This window comes from Falco cherrug, chromosome 11, assembly GCF_023634085.1.
Source record: "Falco cherrug isolate bFalChe1 chromosome 11, bFalChe1.pri, whole genome shotgun sequence".
Taxonomy (NCBI): domain Eukaryota; kingdom Metazoa; phylum Chordata; class Aves; order Falconiformes; family Falconidae; genus Falco; species Falco cherrug.
In genome coordinates, this window is record NC_073707.1 from 26,413,881 (window position 1) to 26,437,124 (window position 23,244).

The window sequence follows — 23,244 nt, forward strand, 5'->3', positions numbered from 1 at the left end:
CATATGACATATGTGGAAACTTACTCAGCTAATTTGACCATCTTTCATATGTAGTGCTATGCTGACAAACACCTGCCTGTCACCCAGGCTTGACACAAATCCATCTTTATGAATTCTTACACTGAGCCCTGTTATTATTCAGAGGAAAAAACATAAAAATACAGTTAGAAATGTCAACCTGTTCGTGGTAGATGCAGATGGTAATTTCTTTTTTCCCTCGTTTCTCTGAATGCCATATTCTAGTTTGGAATAAAACAGTTCCTTTTTGATAGATATTAGACATTTCAATGTCTGACTAGTCATCTGGCAGTACACCACCTCTCACAACTTACACCACATCCATGTAACTTGGACTTAGACCAGTTTTTACCCTTAAAGTTTCCCCCATGTGTTCTGCAACAACCTCTACAGATTTATACTGTCATAGGCATTTCTCAGCCATTTTGTTTCTTCAATATTGACATAGCACTATATTACATGTACCCATTTTATTTCACTTTAGAAACTAGTTGTTTAAATTTCTTTCTAAATTGCACAACCAATACCATATGAACATTTCTACAGTTTTATGTGTTACAGTTCTGTATTTTCAGCTCTTACAGTGTGTCTCTGCCCATTACTTTCTCTACTTCCTGTAGAAGATACAGTGACACAGTTCTGACAGGGCACTGTGCTCATCATCTTCCTCTCTAATCACAGCTAAGGGATACAGAAGAACACTGTATGAAACTGGTTTGCATTATGCCATACGAAAGCAGCTTATTCTTAAGGTATGACAAGTAACTTTGTTTAAGGGAGAGGCCCAATTTTAAGTATAATACTTGCTATTAAGCCAACAACACATGTTAAAAGGAAGTAAATACTGGAATGGCAATAGTTCTGATGTGTATTCTATTTGGTGCAGGAAAAGTAACCCTTAACCCAGCGGGATAATTAATCCCTGGTGTAGCACTGACCTCAGCTCAAATATACCGAAGATGAATTGGAGGCATTGGCTAGAAACCTTAATGGATTTCTGTTGAAATAAGATAGTCAAGCAATGTCAGAGAATGATTCCATTTGTTTGAGACTGAGCTACAAACAGCAGATCAGATCTTCACTTGATGTAAGCTGACAGCTTCAAAGGAGCGATCCTGGTTTATAACACCCGAGATGCAGCCCAGAGCCTCTGCAGCTGAGAGGAGGACTAAAAGCAGAAAGAGGTTGAAGTTTGTTAGAAATAAGGTCACTGGACTGTTCAAGGTCACTGTACTGAAAGAAATCTTTGCTTTGGTGCCTTTGAGTATTCGCCTAAACGAAGGCTTTAAGGCTTTTTAGACTTAGATATTTAGACCCGGCTTATCTTATCCAGTCCTAGGATTGCCCATTCTAGTTTTTACTTGTTAGAGAGAAAATGGTGATCCAGTTGTTAATAAGTATCTCAAAATCAATTCAGCTTACAGCACCACTCTGAGAGTCACATTTATATTCTTTTCTGATGGAATATAGAAGCCAACTCACAGAGTCCTGAGTTTCTCTTTCAACGACAGGATTTGCTACTATTCCTAGTGTTAAAAGTCTTAGCTATATCATATCTTGCCCTTTCCAAAATAAACAGATCACTGTGGGGTTGAACTGCTCTTACTGGTCTGCAGTGCGTTCAGAATAGATTCAGAGCTGGTTAAACTGTCATCAGAGTTCTTTGGGCAAAAGCCAGCTCTCCACTGCAGGCCTTCTGGTACCTGGTGCAATAGAATCGTATTACAAGCACCTGCCTCTCCCATTGCCCACTTCTGGCACCCTTTGAACTTTCAGCCCACTGTTGGCCCCACCAGGCAGCTACCACCAACCAAGATCTGTTTCTACTCCCCTACTGCTCATCAGCCTAGTATACAAACATCTCACTGTTGCAGTGTCAAATTATTCATTACATCAGTTGCATGGTTAGCATACCTGCATTTCATACAAAAAACAAATGCCTTCATAGTTACATGATCCCATAGACTCCACTCCCATACAAATGCCCATGCTACTACTTGATGGGAAATACAGGTACAAGAAATGCCACAGCAATCTCAGAGTTAAAGAAAACAGTGAAGAGCATTGTTATATTCCCATTCTCTTGGACAAATCTGGTCTATACCAAGACTGACTACTTGGAATGCTTATACATTAAATATTTTCTGTATGTGTGTGTGTGTGTGTGTGTGTGTATATATATATATATATGTAAAATAATTTCTTTTCTTGCTCACATAGACAGTCAGTGAAAGAGCATAATGGTCCAACCTCCTAAGCAGAACCAGAGAAAATGACTTTGATACCCAGGTAAGGAATGTTTAGTTTTAATGACATTTTTAAGCAATATTGACTTCCACAGATCTATCAGCAGGAACTGCAAATCAGATACTTGTAAAAATTCTTTAATATACAGTTGGCCTTTATTTTCATGGCACAGGTTTACATGGCTTAAAAGGAAACATATTCTGAAGGAATATGTTTCCCAAATTAGTCTTTAACATTACATTAGATATTCTAGTTAGAGCTGCACTTTGTACCGAGCTAATGTATCAAACTAGGTTAATGATCTAGCCATGATTAAAAATATTAACATGGTATCCTTTTTATTTTTCCATTTAATATGATGCACAGGAAAGCAGTTTCAAAAAAACCCCTACACAAAACGGAAATACAATTTGGAAATACATATTCATTTACAATGAAACTACTGCATCACACCTCTCAAGTGCTTTCTAAGTACAGTAAAGCCTCCAAGTTCTCATATACCACAAGCAAAACACAGAATGCATATTTTAATGAGATAACAACTACCTTATAATTTCAAGACCTCTGAACTACAGGAAAAAGCCTGACGATATGAATTACATATAATCTGAATATTACAATATCATCAGTATTTTCAGAACTGACTGGTCTCTTTCCTTAGATAGCATTAAAGGTTGTTCAGTGGTTTGTCTTTTCCTCCCAAAGAGTCTCATCCTAAGTACTCTGAGTTTGTTCCAAAGTCTCTGACTACTTTTCAAATTCTTGAATGTCAAAAACATACAGGGACCATTTCTTCCTACCTGAAAGACCAATTATCTGCATATCTGGGCTTTCTATATGCCAGCACCTAAAAAAGTTGGTAATTCAAAATTTACCTGTCAGCAAATTATCACATCCCAGGCTCTGAGGTTCTGCCTAGCTATTTTTTTTTTTCTTCCTCTTTTTTTTTTTCCTTCTTTCCATTATGTTTTAATGCCCTGGGATCCATGTAACTGAATCAGCAGCTTGAGAGGCATATGTTACAGCTCATTGGCAGAACCAATTAAAAAAAGAAAGCAAAACCAACAAAAAAGCAAATGAATATAATTCCAAATCATTCAGTGCATTTTACATTATACACATCTTCATATTCCAGTTTAATTTCTAGGAAAAATGTAACTATGGAAAAAACGTTGTCTAATTCACAACCACTTTCACAAAATGTCTATTACTGAATTGCAGTTCACAGAGCCTTCTGTATTAACTCTCTCACGGACTGCAAAAATCATATTCGTAGTAGAAACAAGTAAAATGTGCTTCTTAATCAAAGTACGTAGAATCTACTTGCATTAATGGCCAATGTTACCTTTTCATTACACTATGTTATAAAAGCACAAATTGATACAAAGTAAACTAATTTTGCAAATAAGCTATTTTATTCAGACAACATTCTATAATGTGTTATAAAAATCAACCTTTAATTGCACATTTCCACTTAAAATGATATTTATTGGTTTCCAGGAGTCACTGTATCAAGTTTATATTACTGCATGGTCCAAAACCCTAGTTACTTAATATTCTGAATTGAACAGCTATCAGTTGTGGGAACTTGATTTTACTACATGAAAATTTAGAAGTAGGTGGGATAAAGGGGTCATCACTCAGGCGTCTCACATTCTATATCACAGCTTGACAAAGATAACACAACTTGACAGCTACTCTTTTGCATACAAAAGGCAGAAATACTTGCATATTCCATCTGATTAGGTAAACTCTGTAAGGTGTTATGTGACATAAAAATAATAGTATGTATCGAGACTAACATGATCACTGATAACAACATTTGAGTGCTAATCCTCAAAGGTACAACAATGAAGACATACATTAACATGCAGCCAGGTACGAATGCAATGCTAAAATCTGGCCTTATACAGAAGAATGTTATTTTCCAGATCTGTACTAAACCCCTTAAAGTATCTGTTGCAAGCACTGTAACTTGCATGTTTTCTCACTGTATGCAAACGGTTAAGATACTTGAATGCGAAGTGTTCCCTGAATTCATTATACTTCCTCTGGATATGGAATCACACTTGTTTTCCATTTGTGTCAGAATACCAAACCATAATATATGTGGCAAAAGCATGTTGCATATTAACTTGCATAAACTGCAAGCGGAAAACAAAGAGAATTTCTGTTCATCTGATCTGCTTTAAGTATGAAATATTAAGCATACCCTTATTTCTTCTCCAGTGGATTCATAAGATTACAACATGTTTCAGCTGTTGAGAACAGGAAATGAGACTGCATGAAAAAAACAAGCCAGTGGCCAGTCCTTTTTTCAGAATCCTCAGTACACAGACTGAAAACACCAGAAGTTTGGGAAGCACTTACCAAGCATTATATAACTTTTTAAGGACAGGGGGCAACAGTTTCTGTAGCAAGCTGACACATCAATGAGACCTATCCATCTCACCTTGGTGATCAGGACTCTGCTACAGAAAAGCTAAGCGGGGCTACAAAAGACACTAATGAAAAACTGTGGAAATACACTGACAGCGCAGACAACCCCCTAACATGCCACCTGTAGTAAGAGCTCGCAGCAGGTGCTAAGAGCACTTGGTATTATTACATTACTATATCACCAGTATGCTCAGGAGAGAACAGTTTCAAATGGGGGAAAATTAGCAGGTCTCTGCAATACTATTAAAACGTACTTTGTTTGAACTTAGTGCTTCAAAGCATCATATTGCATATGCGTACCACTGTGTGGTAAAGGCAGCCACTCAAGCACACAATATCATATACATTAACAGGTCAGTAAAGGACCTTCTTCCAACGACCATGCTTTGAAATACCACTTTTAATTCTATCAAATAATCCAGGAATGATCAGACAAGAAGGAGTTACACTCTTAACACATGATAAGCTTTCCATAAACACTAAAGGCAGCACACATTTAAAAGAAAAATAAAGAGTAAGACTTCATTTTCAAAGGCTTGTTGGAAAATAAATCAAAGAAAAAGTAGCTTGAACAAACCCCTATTCTTTTTTAACAAAATGGATTAAGTGGATGACTAAACATATACTTTCACGTAGCAAAATAAATTGTTCCATGCCTATATTCTGATTACATTTCTTAAATTAAGCCCTTCTAATAATTCCAGTCTATGAAGCTCATAAGACAATGTCTGCAAACATTTGTAAATAACTATTAAATCTAGACTGTAATACATCACTTGTACATACACATTTATATTCTGCCCTGTGGGTTTACTTAACATTGATCAAGAGACTCCTGCTCATTTAAAAAAAATAAAAATAAATCTTGCTTCTAATAATCTATATTGAGAGAGTAAAGGGATTAGACTAAACACAAATAAACAAATCTTTTGGGAAATTCCATAAATAGTGGCTGAATTCTGCTGACCTCACTCATGTGGAATACTACCCTGATAAGCAATCATGGTAAAGTCAATCCTACTGAAAAAAACAGACCAAGTCAGTAAGCTTGAGGGGGAACAAAATCTACAGTGAATCTAAATCTGCAGGTTCACATATTCTCCAGTTATGATGAATGTGAACAAGCAATAGTAAAAGCAACCAGCAGCAATGGGATTAAAATTAGGAAAAAAAAAGTTAGGCTTGACAGCACCATACTTTTAGCAAACATACAGTCTAATCTAGATATTCTCAGATCCTTTGCTTCCTAGATGAGTAGCATCTAGGCACTGCCTAGGTTCAAGTGTGCATGGTCAAGTACATGTTTGTGCATATGGCTTGAGTCCTTACCATTCTCAATAATTTTAAACACAGCAATGCAGTATATTTACATATACAACTTTTGCATGTAGCCATTATGTAATGAAAGATACTGGTTGGCATGCATAAGGTCAGTAAAAATTATGTGCTTACATACTACTTATATTATTTTGCAGGCAGGTAGTAGGTAGTACCATATCTGATTAAGTTTGTCTATCATTTCTTATTCATCCAAGTTTTAAAAGATTATTTCAAAACTTTCAAGATTATCACCTGTCTACACTCATATTTTTGAGGGAACATCCTGGGCCAGACAGACATTAGAGAGAAAGAAGATAGGAAAAAATATTTTGCATGTCCCAAGAAAATCTGCTTCCATTCAATCAAGCTATAATTGAAAAATTGCTGTTTGCACATACCCAGAAGATACTACTTTGAAATTTACAGATTATGTCTCCTTATATTTAATCCATCTGGGTCTGAGCAGGACTTTTCTACCACTTTCAGCTCTTTATTATGGTCAGCTGTACCAGGAATAAGGATCTGAACTTAAGGGAGGTGAGTTGAGAACTGGATGGGGAACAAAAGGCGTGACTGAGATCAGACGGAGAAAAGGGACGGATTAACTTGGTGGCTGGTGAATTAAAAGGGAGACTAAGAAGCGGTAGTTGGTAAGTTAATAGGATGACTAAGTAGTGATAAGGAACCAGAATGGAGACAAAAAACTAGTGGGAAATAAATAAAGAAAGAAAGAAAGAAAAAGGTAGTGAGGAATGGGGAAAGTCATCACATGGCATCAGGATGTGAGCAAAGCTGAATGCAGAGAAAGCAGGGGGTTGGAGAAGATGGTGGCAAAGACAGTCTGATGTCACCAAAAACTACCTGGGGTGATGAAATCCTATCCGTGCACTTGTAGGCAAGCAATTTTTATCATTGATAATACCTTTAATGGACAGTAACTGTGTATTCTATATTTATGAGACATTTACTTGCCATACTGGGGTGTCTATCCCAGGTTTTGTAGATGCAGAGCTCCAACAGAAGACACCTACTATGTTTTGAACATTTACAGTGCTGCATAAGGCTAACTGTTTTCAAAATTCAGGTCCCTGGCATCTTAAAATGAGATTTCTTTCCTATCGCTCACCTTTTTGGGACTGGCAGAATACTACTAAAATGCTATCGAGCACTAAGGGGAAAAGAACATCTTCCACACTATGCTTGTTTCCTGAGATAGCAACCATAATGTATGTCAGAGGTACCCATTTCTGAATAACACAGATAACCGCTTGTAACACAAGGCTTTTGAGGAAACTCTTCACTACTCCCTTGAGAATACAGGCCCAGACATAACTATGTTTATATATATTAACAGCTTTTAAAGGCAGAATGTCCCATACGATTACCTTGCCTGACTTTCTGCTTAACACAAGCCATAGAATTGCATAGAGCTCCTGAAGTTTGGTTAAGATTCGTTCACAGCACATAGCTACACATATGCTGATGGGTATTTTTCCTCTCTGCATTTTCTAATGCAACTTTTGTTCTCAATCACTCTCTTAACGTTTATAGGGATCCTGTGACTGGGAATCAGTGACCATACAGAAAGACCTTAAAAGATGAAGACATTAGTCTGTATAACTCAAAAATAAACCCCATGCCTTGGAGAACAAAACTCCTTTTACAAACTTTCCAAGATATTAACTGTGAAATCCTAGAGAGCTTGGTCAAGAGTTTTCACTGAATGAAATGATGGTTACCGTTTGAATGTTTGCAATTAAACCAATTACAATGATTTAACTACTAAGAAATATAGGGAGAGATTTGGAGAACCTATATCTATAGAAGAAGGAAACACTTTTTGTCTGTGAGAGTGACCAAGCACTGGCACAGGGTGCCCAGAGAGCTTGTGGGATCTCCATCCTTGGAAGCTATTCAGAAGTAATCTGAACCTTGTCTCTTGTGGGCAACTGGCTCTAGGTAACCCTGCTTGAGCAGGGAAGCTGGACTAGGTGACCTCCAGAGGTCCCCTCTGTGATACCTGACAGATTTAACCTTTCCCCACTTCCTGCTGCAAGAACTGAGGTCAGCTGAAGCGTCTTTTTTTATACCTCTAGGCTGAAATACTTTTCTAAAGGTAAGTGAAACAGTGCAAAGTGTTTGCTGATTTTCTCATGTACTTATTATTTACATCTACATTTACGCAATGTTTTGAAGATATAAGGCATTTGCCTATTTGTATGTTTGCGTATTAGTACAGATACTGTTTTTCTTGGATGATAAAAGCAATTCACTGCCTTTTTTAAGGTTAGTACTCAAAATCCAGCTCCCATGTACTTATTATTCATCTAAGTTGATTGTACTTTAACTTCTTTATGGACTCTTTAAAATACGCACTAATAAAATCTTATTAGCTTTTTATTATCAACTGTCTCAACATACAAATATTGCAAGCTGCAGGGATTTTCTGGTCACTGTGAGCATGACTTCAGATTACTTAGCAATCAATGCATTTGTTATACAGTCTCTGGCAGTTGATGTTTCAAAGTTGAAAAGGTAACAAATTTTTAATATCATTCAGGCAATTTGCAAACATACTTCTGCCTTTAAGGGTGCTCAATTTACTTCAACACAATACAGGAATTAATTCAATCCAGGTAAGCTACTGTGATTTACTAACACCTTACTAAAGGATTTAGCTCGTGTTCTACATCTGGCTGGGCAAAAATTCTACGTTAGAAACACATCAGGTATTTAGGACCTTAACTTGCTATAAATTCTTTGAAGTCAATAGGTAGGATTTAAAAATCAATGGAAGCATATGGCTCAAAAGTGCCTTTTCCAAAGCTGTAATGGTACAAATATTATCACTGAGCACTCACTTATACAGAAGACTGGAACTTTTGAAATAAAAGCCTAGAGATCTAGAAGTGAGATGACATTGAAATCAATGCATTTAAGTCCCTAAATAGCTCATCTGATTCATCACTCCAAAAAGAATTTATGATCATCTCTAGAATAGACAGGAATTTATAGTAGCAGTGCTTTTTATGGTGGAGTACTTTGAAGTCTGCCATTTTAGAAGTGGTCATAGAAGGACATTAGTGAGAAAACAAGATAAATGTTTTAGTGAGGAATTACACAGCTGAGCAATCACACATGAGGGATACTACTCCCAACAGATTTCACCGGTTTTGCATGAGTACACTTTGGTTACATTAGAGGTGGTTTTGGTGGAACATACATACTAAGACTGAGGAAACATTTAAGAAATTTACCTGGCAGTTAAAAGAAGTGTTAATCTCTATTTTTAGTTTCTTAATGGCACCTGACCCTGTATCATTTAAGACCATAGAATACTGGCTCCACAGCAAGTCAGCACTCTAAAGAAAATGTGTTACTAAATAGTTAGAAGAGCGGTCCCCATTAGAAAACACAATTCAAATGTAGTGTGCACACTCCAAATATTATCACCAAACAAAACGTATGACTCAAATGTAGCTATTCCAACCACTTAAATATTACAATAGTAAAAATTACAGAAACAAGGGTATGAACCACCATTCTAGTATCAGAAAAAACTTTACTCTTCAGAAGTCAAATTCTCTCCACAGTTAACAGAACTGGTACCAGCATTAGCAAAAGAATAATCATATACTCTTGCTTATCAGATGCCAAGTAAAGATAGGAGATAATCACGTCTAAGTTCATACAGTCACACTGACTGATGTTGAACATACTCCCACATCAGTTATAGCTGTACAACTGCATAGCCCTGCCTCTGGTTAGACCTGGGATACTTTTGCCCACACTGTGACAATAACTTGCAACGAAATGTAGCAACAGCATAGCTGTATGCACCTATTCCGGAGTCATTGCTAATAGAGGCCCATTTGCCAAGGACTTTTGGAAATAGAAACCCAGATCTGTAAACAACTCCCATTTCTTGTTATGTGAACACACACTTCAAAAAGTCCTTCAACAAATTGTGCACTTTTGAAATTTTCCAGCAGGCAATTTTTTTACATTACTACAGATACTTTTTCCTTTTTTATTGCAACCTGAAATGTTTCTGTACTGTCTCCATGGCAAACTGGGTAACAATACGTTTAACATTTCCATCAAATAAATTATATTTCAATTCTAAGTATCTATATAAAATTAATTTTTTACCCTCTAACCCCAGAATCATCTGAGACTGTAAAACTCTAAACCCAATAGGGCTTAACAATTTTAACTGTTTATAGTATCAAGACCTGCAGTTCTCATGTGTGTATATTATCCCCTCAGAGGTTAGGACATTGAACCTTGTGATCCTTTCATTCGCAGATGACTTCAGGCCAATGAAGTAATAGTGTGATTACAGTCTTTGTACAGGGCTTCCACCAATGCAAAACAGATTTGAGTTTTAGCCCTGCAATACACTTCATCAGCTTGTGCCTTCAGAGGTGAATTTCTGGTTCTACTGTTGGGAATGAATTTATGTCTTCCTTGTGCTTTTTTGACAATAATCCATGTCCTACATGCCAGGCACTGCTGATGGAATGATCAAGCCTGGAATAATGGGTGGTGTAGCCAAGTGGTGGAATCCCAAACATACTCCCAGAACTCTGAGGTCTTGTTTTCCTTTACTGCTCTCTGGAAAACTAGGGAGACCTTGCACTGGGCTGTTTTGGTAATGTATAAGCTTCTAAGGCCTGTAGCCTTATAAGACTAGGTAGTCCTTTTATTTAACATGATGATTCAAAGTATTTTCATACAAGTAAAACTACTGATTCAAACTTTCAAATAATTTGAAATAATCACAAAATTTTTCTCTCCAAGAATTACCAGAGAAAACAACTCTTTTTCATACAGAAATGGGATAATCAAAGTTTATCTGTATTCTCAGAATTGAGGTATTTCTTGTTCCACAGGAGTAAAGATGTTGGATTGCCCCAGTAAGGTGTTTTGTACATTTCCTGATTAACTCTGGTGCTGGATACCCAAGGAAATGCCAGCTTCAACTACTTACTCTGAAAGGAGTAAGGAAGAAGATGAGTTTGCTGAGGAAGTTAAGAAACACAAGAGTATATTTAAGTCACATTATTCTGACAGAGTAGGCATGGAAAGCTCACCTGGGTATACATCTGGGGTGCCTCAGAACCAGGTCTTCAGCATATTGCAAGACGTGCTCAGTACTTTGCAAGATCGAGCTCTTAGTCATAAAAATATATTTTACATATAAAAATACAGCAGATGTCCCTCCAAAAATCATATCTTAAGTGTTATTACCTCTCATTACATTTTATACATTCAGAGACAGACATTTGAGATGTACTGTGAACAGTGCAAAAGACTGTTTTATGTTGATAAAAACACGCATTGCAGTACCTTTAAGCGCCAACTGAAAGAAAAGCTGAGAAAGGTTTCATCCTCAGAGAAATTCTGGTCCAAGTTGAACTTTTGTTTAGCAAGTTGTAAACAAACATCTTAGAATGCAGAGAATCCTCTCATTTCTTTCCAGCTAAGGTAGTCTCAAACACATCAAGTCCAGCTTTGAAGTAAACCTGAGCTGAATTGATGCTGTTCAGCACCTCTGACAAGGCTGCTTGAATGGTCTCATTTGACTGATGTAGTTTGCACTGCTCCAGTGCCTTTAGCAGTACTGAAAACTGGCTTGTCCTTTCATCTAGTCTGTAAAGAATATTTCTGAAAGAAAACAATGGAGAATGGTGAACTTTTTACTCAAAATAATTCATCAGAAAGCATCAAGAAACTCTGCAAGTATCAGTCACACTTCACAGATTATACATGTTATGCACAGTAAAGCTGAACCATGGCAAACTAAAAGACAACTGTATATTTTTTGTGGCGTTGTAAACTGAATGTTCATTGATCTAGGTATACATACATTGAAACATTTGCTAAATCTGTCAAAGAAATCTCACATTCCTCTTTGACCATTCAAGATTTTATTCAAAATCATGAGCCTAGACCTATCACACCCCACATTAAGTACTTTCTGTCTCAGATGGATTCAATTATTCCCCTCTAAAAAAAGTTTGGTTATTACTGTGGACCCTCGACATGGTTGGGTTTTTCCCCCCTATCGGTTCCTGTTGTTTATCTCACACTCCAGAGGTAAAATTCTAGCTGCATTGAAGTCTATGGTGAAACTCCCGTTGCCTTCAGCAGAGCCTTTATTTCATGAATAATCCTTTGTGGCATCAGAACAAGAGCAACCCATCTTTAATGTGACATACTTGAAGGAAATAAATGCAACCTACAGCTGAACACTTATAAAACGAAATCTATGTTTTCCTATAATACCTGCAAAACTCTTTTAATGGCTTGTATAAAAACACATGCAAAGGTAATGTTTGGTCCCTTGGAAATGTTATATTTATGAGGTGTTGAAGTCCCAGAATGCAAAGCTTGTCAGTGATTTCAATGACACATTTTGAAGCAGGCTATACATATTATCTAAAAACAGGTGTAATCATTATCCTAATTAGAAAACCATGTAAATATCATAAATCTCCGCCCAGGAGTTCCATTGATTGTAAACAGAAGTGAGTGAAATTTGAAACAGGAAAGCTACACATGATTTGGTGCAGGACCTTTTCCTTAAATTCAAGGCAGGTGTTCAAGGCAGGGGAGAAATTGTTTCACAGAATGAAAACAGCAAGAAAGCCAGACAACCGAGATACTCTGTTAGTAACCTAACTGCATGACAGGCCCGATGGCAACACCAAATTAGTAATAAAACTGCCAAGTACCTACAAGACAGATGACCACAAAAGTATATCTTATATATGAATCATTTAATTGCCAGTCTACAAGGAGGAATGGTAACGAAGGAGCCCAATAAATGACAACACAGAACATTTACAACCTTCTGCCATGTCTTCCAGTTCAAAAAAATGCTTTGAATGAGGGGCAATATTTTTCAAAGATATTAAACAATTCCTATCCTCACAACACAATTTTCCAGTCTTATTGTTTTTACCTTCCTATATTGAGTATACATCCAAACCCAGGGATGTGCAAGAGGAACGGTAAGCTTTTTATCCCTGACAGCCATTTCAAGTGTTCTGTAATGCAATACACAGTAGTTTTAAACAGATGAGGGAAAGAGTTAGAATCCAACACTGCAGTAGGATAGCTTACATAGTTTAAACAGTAGGTCATCATTGACCTAGATCATTTAGACTGAAACAGGTTAGGAGCACTTGCAGGAATAGCTCAGCGGTGACAGAAACCTCCATCGAGGCCAGTAACAGGCCGATGTGCCAATAACACCTTTCGCTTACACTGTGGCAACCAGAGGACAACTGCCTGCTTCCTCAGTTCTGAGCTGATGCCACTGTTCCTTGAGACTATGACACAGCTTACATTCAAAGGTGACTAAAGTATATAGTATAGACTGTCCCTGAAGCGTCTCTGTGATATAGGAAACAAAAACTTTGTATATTGAGAACCAGATAAATTCTTGGTTGGGTGGGTTTTAAGGATAGGCTGTGCTACGGGCAATACTGTGGTTTTAAAAGCAGGGATTGGGTTTGCTCCCTCTGAAATCAATTCAGGGCCTGCTGCTGAGATCAGTGAGAGCAGACCCAGGCGTTTGAAGATCTGTCCTCAATAGTTCCCAGGCAGACAGAAGCCTGTTCGCAACCCCTCAAAGCCATTGAAGAGGAGGGGCAATCGCAGAGATTATCACGTTACTTTTTTCTCTAAGAAGGCATGTCACAATCCTGTCTGGTTCCTGGTGGCTGGGAGAGTTTGACTGAGCTTTGAATCTGCTTTGAATGCCTACAACACTGGCATCTTGATCTATTTTAGGATCCCTCTATTAATTTACTGGGAGTAATGTCAACTAATAAACATGTCATAAAACAATAAACATGAGCAGAGCAACACTAACTTAAGACTGATAGAGATCAGACTCTAAAGAGAGGATGACCTGAAGACTGGAACATTTGGGGACTGCTGAGAAAATGTGTTGAATAGGAACAGATCTTCTCCTATACCATCTTCAATTGTGCTCTAAACAAGGCACAGAAGCTAAAAAGATGGTTTACCTTAACATACAAGGATATTAATGCAGTTTACCTCTACTGCTGCGATTTTGGAATCACAGGTGATTCCACAGATAATCCACACGCAGGTCATCCACTGTAAAATACAAGTATTCCTAGCCCATCCTGCCTGACTATGGTATAAACCAGTGCCTAATGAGAAAACCTTAGTCGTTTGATGAATGAGACAAGCAGTCTACTGTCATAATTTACAAAAGTATCTTAACTTTTGCAATAGTAGTATGACTTTGGCATAGCTGATTGCATAGTATGACAGAACTTATTTTTTATTTTATGTATGCAAATAAGTAACATTATATGGCACCTGTTTTTTCAGATTTTCTGCTAGAAATTCCCACCAGGATCTTGTATTTTCCAATTACTTATCTTTTCTTGGCAAGCCATGCCACCCCTTTGTTGAATAAAATGATTTCTCTCTTTATGCATGTTCATGAGAGTCAATTTATGCAATTTTACTTATCTCTGTCCAAGCTTCATGAAATGAAAAAAAAAAGAAAAAAGGGTTCATCCAGTTTATTACTTCCAAGCCTTTACAAGTCAGAAAAGTGTTTTCATTAAAGATTACACATGGGCTAAAAAATAAAACACAGACATTTCATTGGCACAAGGCAGCACTATGTGACCACAACACGTATAATGATACTAAGACACTTTAATTTCTACTGTGAAATTCAATTACTTAAACATTCCTTAATACAAATTGGTTTTGCGGCCTACACCTCTAAAAAACCAATTCCATCCTCTAGCCTAATTGCTTAAGTATCTACCTTCATCTTTAACTATTTCGACCTTATAAATATAATTCACAGAGTCAGCATGACCCCCACAAAAAACCCCAAGACTCCTAAACAGAAAAGTGCGATACATTATTGATGATACTAATGAAATTACAACACACATCATTCATTTTAATGGGCTTATTTCAATGACACATCACAGTGACCTGAAAAGTGTAACACTGAAGTAGAAAACCTAATTAGTAACTTCAGGCAGTACCACTGAAAGAGCTCAAATGCCTCCAAACAAAAGAATCAGTCTTAGCAAACCAAAGCAAAGAATCTATAAAACTGAATTCTGAAAGAAACTCTTCTATAACTTTTGTAAGTTCTTTGCAGGCCTGGGAACGTAAGCATTATTGATTGAAATAACGCCATTAGAGTTAAATACTGTTTTACACTGCCACAGATAAGGATGTAATGTCACCCCCGCCAGACCAAAACGAATTTGACAAATTCTTGAATGACAGATCACACTCAAAGTATATTGACTTTAACACAACTTCAAGCTATTTTGCAGAACTGTCCAGAACAACTGGACAGTACAAGATAAAACTAAATTACTATGTTATTCTTGTCACAAAAAAGGATTTTTTAGCTTACAAGAAAAGCCTGTGTGTAGGTAATGTACAACACAAGCTGAATTATTCAGGTACTTAGAAATAGCTTCCAATTTAAGAGCGTTTTTTGAGATTTTGAAAAGTAATTATTAAAGCATTAAGACATAATGGCAAGTATACAGTCCCACATGAAATGAGTGCAAGTTTTCTCTGTGGAATTACATTAGAACTGCTTACAGATAAATGCTATGGGCAGCCTCTGCCTATTCCAGTTATAACACAATGTGCTGTGACTAGAGATGTTTCAGCATTCTCACAAATTCAATTTTATAAATACCTGAATCATTTTCTCTTTTAATCTCCGAGAAAAAAAGCACACCACAACTGGGATTCTCTGCAATTCCCTTTCTCTTGATTATATTCAGTTTTGAATGCACTTTTCTTATATCTAGGAGGTTGTTTTCATTCATGTTTGTAAACCACAAAATATTATTAACTTGGTAAATAAATAAATGCATTCAAATAATATTTACATCCTGGGACTTCCAGTTACACAGGGTGTTTATTTATTGCAGGACATAAAAATGCTACAAATTCTTCTTCCTTGGAAAGTGCACGAGCTCACTTATTCTAGTTATTTTACACTAGTTTGTACCTCAGAAAATTTTATGATGAAGGTACAGAAAGCTTCCCTTCTTCCTCTGGGTCCCTTATCCTTTTGATCTCCAACAGTGCTTCTCCTTTCCTCTTCTTCTATTTTTTAAACTTTTTTGACACCCACATAGTTATTTTATCTTACCTATTTTATTTCACAGCACTATTGCAGCAGAAGGTTTATAATTACAAAATTATAGCTGCTAGCCATGTAATACAAACTTTTATCAGGACAAAATTTACACACTGGTGAACTGTCATTACATGTTACTATAGCTGATCCAGAGGAAATTTTTTTTTTCTACAAATCTGATTTTTGCTGGATCAAACAGTGAAAGACACTGGTTCTGGGGCTGTGTGACTGAACAACATGCATGTGACCAGGGCAGATGAGGGTATGGTTTAGGACAATTTTGCTGTAAATGCCACTTTATTCCTTCACTGTCCTAAGTTTCCACTAACTCAGCATGTTATGTTTAAGGATCTTTATTTGTAATATGTTGTTCCTAATTTTTTTTTGCTATACATTCTATCTTTTCTTTGAGTCATCAACTGCCTTCACTTAGTGCTCTTTTTTTTTAGGAGTGCAAATTGTTCTACTGGTATATATTACAGAAAGTGATATACTTAAATCATGCCAGGAAGATATGTATTTCCATGGTACCAGCAGCTTATAAACTACAGGTAATCCGGATATCAAATCTAAATAACGTCTAGCCAACTGAAAGGCATTTCAAAGGCATCATTATGTGGCAGTGGTAAACCAGATAAACTCTGTCCCTGCCAGATAGAAATTTATCTTGCATAAGCGACAGGAGTTAGGACACCTCTAACTGAGTCAATTATGTCAAATGGAGGTTATGGGAAGTCTGCATTTAACAAAATCCTGTTGGGACACTGGACTACAAGGAGGTAATTATTCCAGGTCTGAATTCACTTTTGAGAGGCCAATTTAGAATAGGGCTTGTTAAAAAAAATAAATCCTGATTTTGGTATCTTTGTGAAGTGTCTTGAGGCTTGGTTTGGCTTGATTGCCTACCAAGTAAACAAAAGAACAAAGAGAAGCCAAACTGGAGTGATAGCTGGTTACAAGATACATTATCTTTTATTTCCCTAGTTATCTTTGATTACGGTACTTTTTTACAGGTAACATATGCATTGTCCTAAAACACACTGATCTCTTACCAGATTATCACTAGAGCCTAACCCTAACTCTAGCATAAGTTTCAGCTTGATGCCCCTTGCCACCCTTAGATCTTTGTCAAGGCCTTGCGTGCACCGATAGATCTTACTGTGCCCGATCAGCCTGACCTGCCAGTCCCAGGGGTCTCCTGCTTGCACCTCTTGGGCGCTATAGGTCTGGCTGGAGAGGCCGCCGCTCTCCTGCCATGGTATCATGCTTGGCTCTCCATCCTTTAAGGGAGCAGCTTGCTCTCATCACCCCCTGAAAATCTTTACCTAAATGGATGACCCTGTCAGACCTGACTATAAACACTCATCCCAACCTTAGCTACAGACCTTCCAGCCTTTAAACCTATCTTGGTGATCATTACAGATTAATCTACTAAATTCCAAATTGCATGTACCAGCATTCAGAACCCTAACAAGAAAATCAAAAATCTATTGAAGAAATCAAGCGAAGTAAAGGTTGCTTGGGGATTTTTTTTATATGACCAAAACTCAATATTCATAGAAAACATTCACCTTCACTTCTGTTTTGAAGTTCTTTTGATAGTTGAATAACTACTGTCAACAGAAAAGACTGACAAAAAATAAAGCTACCAATGTTAATCTTGATTTCCTGATAATATGCATTGGTCTGTGACGGCTTGGAAAAGATTTCAAACTGGATACTGTATCTATGGCAACCTGTAGCTAAAGTTCTTCACTTTAATTAATTAAAAAATAATTACCTCATTTCTTCCTGTGATTTCTTACATGCTTGTGGCTTACAGTAGCAAAACAGCTTCTAGTATAATATAGAATAAACACGAACAAACGGGAGGTGGAAGCTTGATGCAAAGCTGCTAATCAGAAGAGGACTGATGTTCTAGAACTGTCTCAAAGAAGAACAACGGAGCTAAGAAGTCTGACTAGTTTGAAGACTGAGTTTGAGTAAAATCAGACTTCAATAAAATACCTGTTTGCACAGGCTGAAGATCAGCATTACCTTGTAATCACAGTTCTTCCCCTGCTGAAAATTTGCTGAGTTTAGGAAACTTATTTTTTCCTTAGTTTGGAGTAAGTAAGATTAGTAAGTAAGAAGAATCAATCCTATAGCTTCAACAGTACAGAATGACTTCACAGAACAGAAGTGGAACAGAAAAGAAAAATTAGGATGCATTTGTTCTTCAGAAGTTGCAAGCAATTATTTATCACTGCTAAAGGGCAGTCCTCTAATTAATTAGGCATGATTTTCTCCAGGGCTTTACAGAAATTAATTAAGCAACTTTATCCAGAAATTCCTGAAGAAGCCACAAAACACACTATCAGACTCTTTGCCATAGAGCTTTCAAACCCTATATGCAGCGGACGAATGATATATACTCCACAGAAATGTAAAAGTTCCTTGAAAATCCTTCAATATTTATTCTGTAATTTCTTAGAACACAGACTTGCATCTATACTTAAGAGTGATGATGCATTAAACAAAAATAATATAACTATATTTTAAAATGTTATTTACTGGCAGTAACTGGTATGAAATATACTTTATTTCAAATAACGTAGCTGTTGGTAGCAATTGCCAGCATGTTGTTCCTTGATTGGTTTATGCTACACTTATTTTTCAAACGAAAGAAACATGCTTATGCTGAATGATCTGGAGGAAATTATTTTTCTTTTAAGGATGTCTCAGTCTGAAATACTCAAAGTCAAAGCAGATGTGCTACTATTTTGAAGGACTGGAGGGAAGTAAATTAATAAAAGTATTATTTCCAAATGGCTCACAGATGATGTTCTGAAAGCTTCATAGGGTTTTTTATTTAGAAATCATACAAAACATCCGATTCCTAAGAAGGAATACCGTTTCTAAACAAAGCAGCAAGCAGTGTCTACTCTTTGATGCAGTAAATTGGCTTGACCTTGATCTCTCATTCCGATCCTGTGTAGGTTTATCACCTTAAGTAACTTCATACCATGAGGCTTGTTTCAAGACCATTATAATCACAGCCAAAATCTGAAAGGTCATTATCATAAGAGTTAATTATGGATAAAAAATTAATTATGTCATAATATGTTCTTTAAAGAAATGCCTAAAGTTATATTTTTATTACCTTCAATGGCATGAATACACACAAAATTAACACTTTTAAAAATCCTGGTTAATGTAATTTGCTTGTTAATGATCTCACCACCAAACTTCTAAACCCTCTTGCCTGGGTAGTATGTTAGTGAGGGGAGTATCACATACTAACTATTTTTTCAATTAATTCCACTTATTTTTGTACTATATTCAAGAAATGTTCTTGATTAATATTGCAAACATAGATGAATGGCTCATATCTGTCATGACAAAAAATGTGGAACCATATATTTCTTGGATTTAAAAAATGTTATCGACCCTACTATTTATAAGAAAAATGCAATAACGTATAAAATATGAAGTTTCTGTCATATTTAATACATTCAAAATCTAGTACTTTGTATAACTTTCTGAGATTACAGGCTGTTCCTCTCTGTCACTACATATTCTTGGTCTATTTAGCACCATAAGCACAGACCTGAGCAAGATCTGCCAGGAAGGAAAACTGAATAGAACTGTATCCTAATCTGAAGACTTGCTAGGCCTTGGCATGAGAGCTCTGCAACAGCCTTCTGTGAAAGGGTTTTTACAGTTACCCAAACAGCTGCTGTGAAATGGGCTAAAATGTCTAATTAAGTCCACGTATTCAAATAAATGTCATTATCCCCCCAAACCCCCAAGTTCTCCGCAAGGTCAAGATCATGCACATTCACGGAAAGCATGAGAAATTGTATGTCCCGGATAAACTCTTCATCTTCAGGACCACCAATGCGGTGTTACGTTACAATATACACAATAATATGTACTATATCAAAACCAAAATGGGTCTGATGCATACTACAGACAGAACTCTGTAAGTGTACGAATCAATCTAATCAAAAAGATGGAAGAAATCCATGAGAAGTACATACAGGTACAGACAATAATAAATTAATGTATGTACACCCAGGTTTACCATTCATATCAGGGAAGTGAGAAAGCTGGTTTCCAGCCATGGCATAATCTCTAATTATAGTGGTTTTCTGCTTTTGCAGGTGTAATGACAAGATTTTTGTGTTCCCTGTTTAAATAAGATTTAATGTCTACTGTAATTATATCTCTGCAGATGGCTAATTCAGTAGTATTTATGCAGCAAATGCTCTTTAAATAGTAAAAAATTCCAAGACAACAAATACAGTCATTACTTCATGGTCATTACATGTACTGGTGATTCCAAAGGAAAAACCATTTGAAGTGCCACTTGGATGGATCAGGTGTTTTGAGAGTGAGTTACAGTCACTTTATTGTACCTTCTCAATATTAAGAAAGGGCATAATTCAGCATGATTATCAGTCATGAGAAAAATAATAACCAAAGCAGGAATTTGTAAGAGCATTATCAAGCTAGTAGTTGCTGCTGATGTATGCTAGGATAAATGTGCTGCTCCACACACGGATGAATGTTAAAAGAGTCAATATCCCAGTGGATGAAATTCTAACTATCTGGCCTAGAGAATAAACAACCACAGCGCAGTTCAATCACCCCAGAGGGGCCAGAACACTTCCCAAAGTTGCTCAGCACACAGAGAATGCTCCTGCTGCTAGAATATTGTTCCTACAGGTCCATCATGAATTAAACAGTTCCTACACTTTCCTAACTATGCCTGTTCTGGGGAGCTGCACTGGTAGCAAAAGGTATCCTGGGGAAAGCTTCTGTGCTATTTAGAGTTAGAGCTTAATTTCAATGCAACATTATGTGGATCCACTGAATGAGCGGATTCATGACTGTATCTTCTTCCCAGTCCCTCAAATCCCATTTTGAGTATCTGCACCATCTGAGTGAACAGGAAGTGATCTTAATTATGTCTGGCTTCTGGTAGCTGCTCAAGAGAGAAGAAAGTTCCTTTTGTCCTCCCACCCATGCTATACCCCCATGTAACAGTTGGGTACAATGTTTAAAAGGGATACAGTGAAGAAAATACTTTCAGTCCACCTTATACCAAGGTTGTTACTCCAGATTCTGCTAGTGATTTGGATGCATGAATTTGACTCAAATTACTATTTTAAATTGAAATTAGCGCACCAAACATGTTATTGCACTTTTTTTCAGGACAGCAATAGCTATATCTAGTGAGCCTAGTGTTCAGGATTTGGTTGGAAATATTTCTTAGTTTGTACCAGCCTAATTAAATTCACATCATTCCTTGTCATGCCATTAACTAACTGGTTTGGCTTTGGTTTTAGGATTAGAAAAAATAACCTGGCAGTTAAGAACTGCAATTAGTGTCTTATAAATTTTTTTCTAATCAAGAGTAACCTGCAGAGGTGACTCAATCTATCCAGTTTTCTCATAAAACCCACTTCTGACTATGCTGTAAAAACTCTGGATACCAACTCCCAATTGTCACCACTTTTTATGAATTCCTGGGCACCAGACACAAGACATCTATTTAGATAAGCATATAAACCAAGAACCTAATCCTTTCATTCAATGTCTGCTACCAAAGGCTGGGAGAAAACTCATCTTCCAAGCAAGAATTAATTAAAGATTTACCATGCAGTTAGCAGCATCTCAGATCTTCTGGCAGTGCACAGCTGCCACTGTTCACCTATCTGATGAAAACTTCTTTTTGCCTTCCCACATTCTTGGGAAGAACATAAAACTATCCTTGGAATATTTCCTGTGATTTTTTTTTTTTTTGCCATTAGTAGTTATGAAGTGAGCTAAAATGAAGCAAGTCTTACTGAAACTGCGTGTCACTTCTATCCTGAATATTCGACTTCGTCACGTCTAACTTATACTTGCATAAACTACAACTACAGTGCGTAAACACTATGGAGTTTGAAGGAAGAAGGTAGAAAAAAATGGGATGACATCTTAGGTGTAAAAAATACACTTGGACAAACATGTATCAGAGAAAAGGGATCTGAACAAGAACTGCAGAGCCAAGAAACACCAGTGAAGGACCGGAAAGTGAAATAAGTAATACCACTAATCATAACTACCTTTATAAGGTGTGGAACAATTATAGATGAAAAAGAGATGAAAATTTTGAAAGATCCAAGATATTAGGGTAAAATGTCAGATGAAAAATCACAGCTGTGCAGTAAGATGAAAATTCATTTATTCTGACAGAATGGCAAAATCTGAGGTGCGCTGTTCTAAAAACAGTACACAATTCTTTCTTCAACATCATTCTAGTATTGTATTTACAAATTGCACATGGCAGGTAACACAAGACAGACCATTATCTACTGCTGCCAGTACAACATGAACTGTTGCAGTATTTCCCACACTAAGGATCATCAGCACCATATCAATTCACTCTCTGCTCCACATAATGCCATGCAGGAAAAAAATATGAATTCCACGTGTTTGGTTCAGGGCAGTCAAAAATGTCTTCAACATTACAACAAAGTATACAGGAATATTTTCTACTTGAAGCCACAAATGAAGACTTCAAACTGAAAAACCAAATCTGCAAAGAGTTTATAAAATGAGACAGAATTCTTATCTTCTGTATAAACTCTGGGCTAGTTTTTTTCTTTTTCAGATGACATTGCACTACATGTTTACCGACATTAGTTTTTAAGATTAGCAGGATATTTGCATCTTTAATGCCTGTCCTCTATAAATCCCACGATGAATCCAGTTTGTTTACACATGGAGATTTAATACAGACTTCACCTTTCCTACTAAGTGTCTCTCTAGAAACTTGAGTCTTAGGTCATGTGAATTTTCACACCTGAGAATCTGCTGCAGTTTATCAGCAAAAAAGAAATAAGTCCAGTAGACTCTGTACATATGTCAGGAACATATACAACAAATCTCAGTCTGAAAGGAAAACTTATGTTCTGGTGAACAGCAAACACTTGAGTGGCATGAGATTAGAACAATGCAAGTTACTCTCTTGTGTGGTGGTAAAAACATCTTTTGATTGTTCTTTC

General features: G+C 36.8%; 1 protein-coding gene across 6 annotated transcripts in view; it reads right to left on the reverse strand.

Moving 5' to 3' along the window:
* Window positions 1–2,577: 2,577 nt before the first annotated feature.
* The window catches only part of NAALADL2 (N-acetylated alpha-linked acidic dipeptidase like 2), a 504,203-nt gene continuing 483,536 nt past the window's right edge, over window positions 2,578–23,244 (reverse strand). For all 6 annotated transcript variants that reach the window (XM_055723677.1, XM_055723680.1, XM_055723679.1 and 3 more), the window contains one exon: window positions 2,578–11,694. In XM_055723677.1, the coding sequence (XP_055579652.1) occupies window positions 11,496–11,694 (199 nt within the window). In that variant the 3' untranslated portion in view covers window positions 2,578–11,495. The remainder of the gene's footprint in view (window positions 11,695–23,244) is intronic.